Below are 1,055 nucleotides of genomic sequence, written 5' to 3' on the forward strand. Positions count from 1 at the left end.
GGTGCCGTCCCACGCGATACGACGGGCGCCGCGATGTAGAGGCTTTGGAGGAGTTCCTCAATTCCCTAGATCTATACCTCCGCATTCAAAATGCCCCAGAAGACTTTCAACTCCTCCTGGCCTCTTCCTTGCTAGAAGGGGACGCACGGCGATGGTGGCTACACTTATGCAACGGCTCAACGTTCCCGGAGCACATCAGGTCCATGCAGGCCTTCCGGGACGCGGTACGTTGCAGGTTTATCCGGACGTCCGCAAGCGAGCAGGCTATGGCGGAACTGAGAAAGCTTAAACAGGGAAAACTGTCAGTAGAGCGCTACATTGAGAAATACCAGTCCTTGGTGAACCGAAGTCCTATGGTGGCCCCGGAGCTTCACTACCAATGGTTTATAGCGGGGCTGGACCCCATAGTGAGGCAAACAGTGATTGGCTGGGCCACGGGCAGGGAAATGATGGGCGAAAAAGTGGAACTTGCTGACATGATGGAATACCTCCGCATAATGGAAAAGAAACACGCCACACCCACAGCCTTAGCTGAAAAGGAAGAAAGCGGGCATGGGAACAATCCCGATTTGGAACAAATGGATATTGGGGCTGTGAACACCAAGCCAGCTAAACGCGGGGCTAGAAGCGGCTACCGTCAGCAGACGGCGACCTCACCACCTAAAAAGCAAGACGGAGACTCTGAACGGCGTACCTGCATCTTCTGTAGTAAACCGGGTAACGTATTTCGAGATTGCAGGCTTATGAAAAATGCTAGGGAACAACTGAGACCAAACCCCGAACAGCGCCGCCAAGGGAACAAACAGAGCAAACAGGGAAACGCCCGGGCCCCTACGCAACGTGCGGCGCAGTGAAGGGGCCATGCGAGATAACGGCCGCACCTACAGACCCACCTCGAGTCAATTCAGTACTTGTACAAGTACGAATAAAGGGACAGGATCTAATGGCCCTCCTCGATACGGGATGTGAAGTAGATATGATATCCGAAGCCGCAGCAAGGAGATGCAGCCTACCGGTCTACTCATTGGCGCAATCTCTGAGGCTACGCTTCGCAG

At 54.1% G+C, this 1,055-nt stretch overlaps 1 protein-coding gene across 1 annotated transcript in view; it reads left to right on the plus strand.

Annotated features, from left to right (window-relative positions):
• The window catches only part of EMH_0033280 (uncharacterized protein), a gene marked incomplete at both ends in the record, with an annotated part of 990 nt that extends 136 nt beyond the window's left edge, over window positions 1-854 (plus strand). Inside the window, one exon of the mRNA XM_013494729.1 lies at window positions 1-854. Within this exon, the coding sequence (XP_013350183.1) occupies window positions 1-854 (854 nt within the window).
• Between the last annotated feature and the right edge of the window lie 201 nt (window positions 855-1,055).

The sequence above is a fragment of the Eimeria mitis genome, genomic scaffold (assembly GCF_000499745.2).
Source record: "Eimeria mitis Houghton genomic scaffold, Emh_scaff1263, whole genome shotgun sequence".
NCBI lineage: Eukaryota > Apicomplexa > Conoidasida > Eucoccidiorida > Eimeriidae > Eimeria > Eimeria mitis.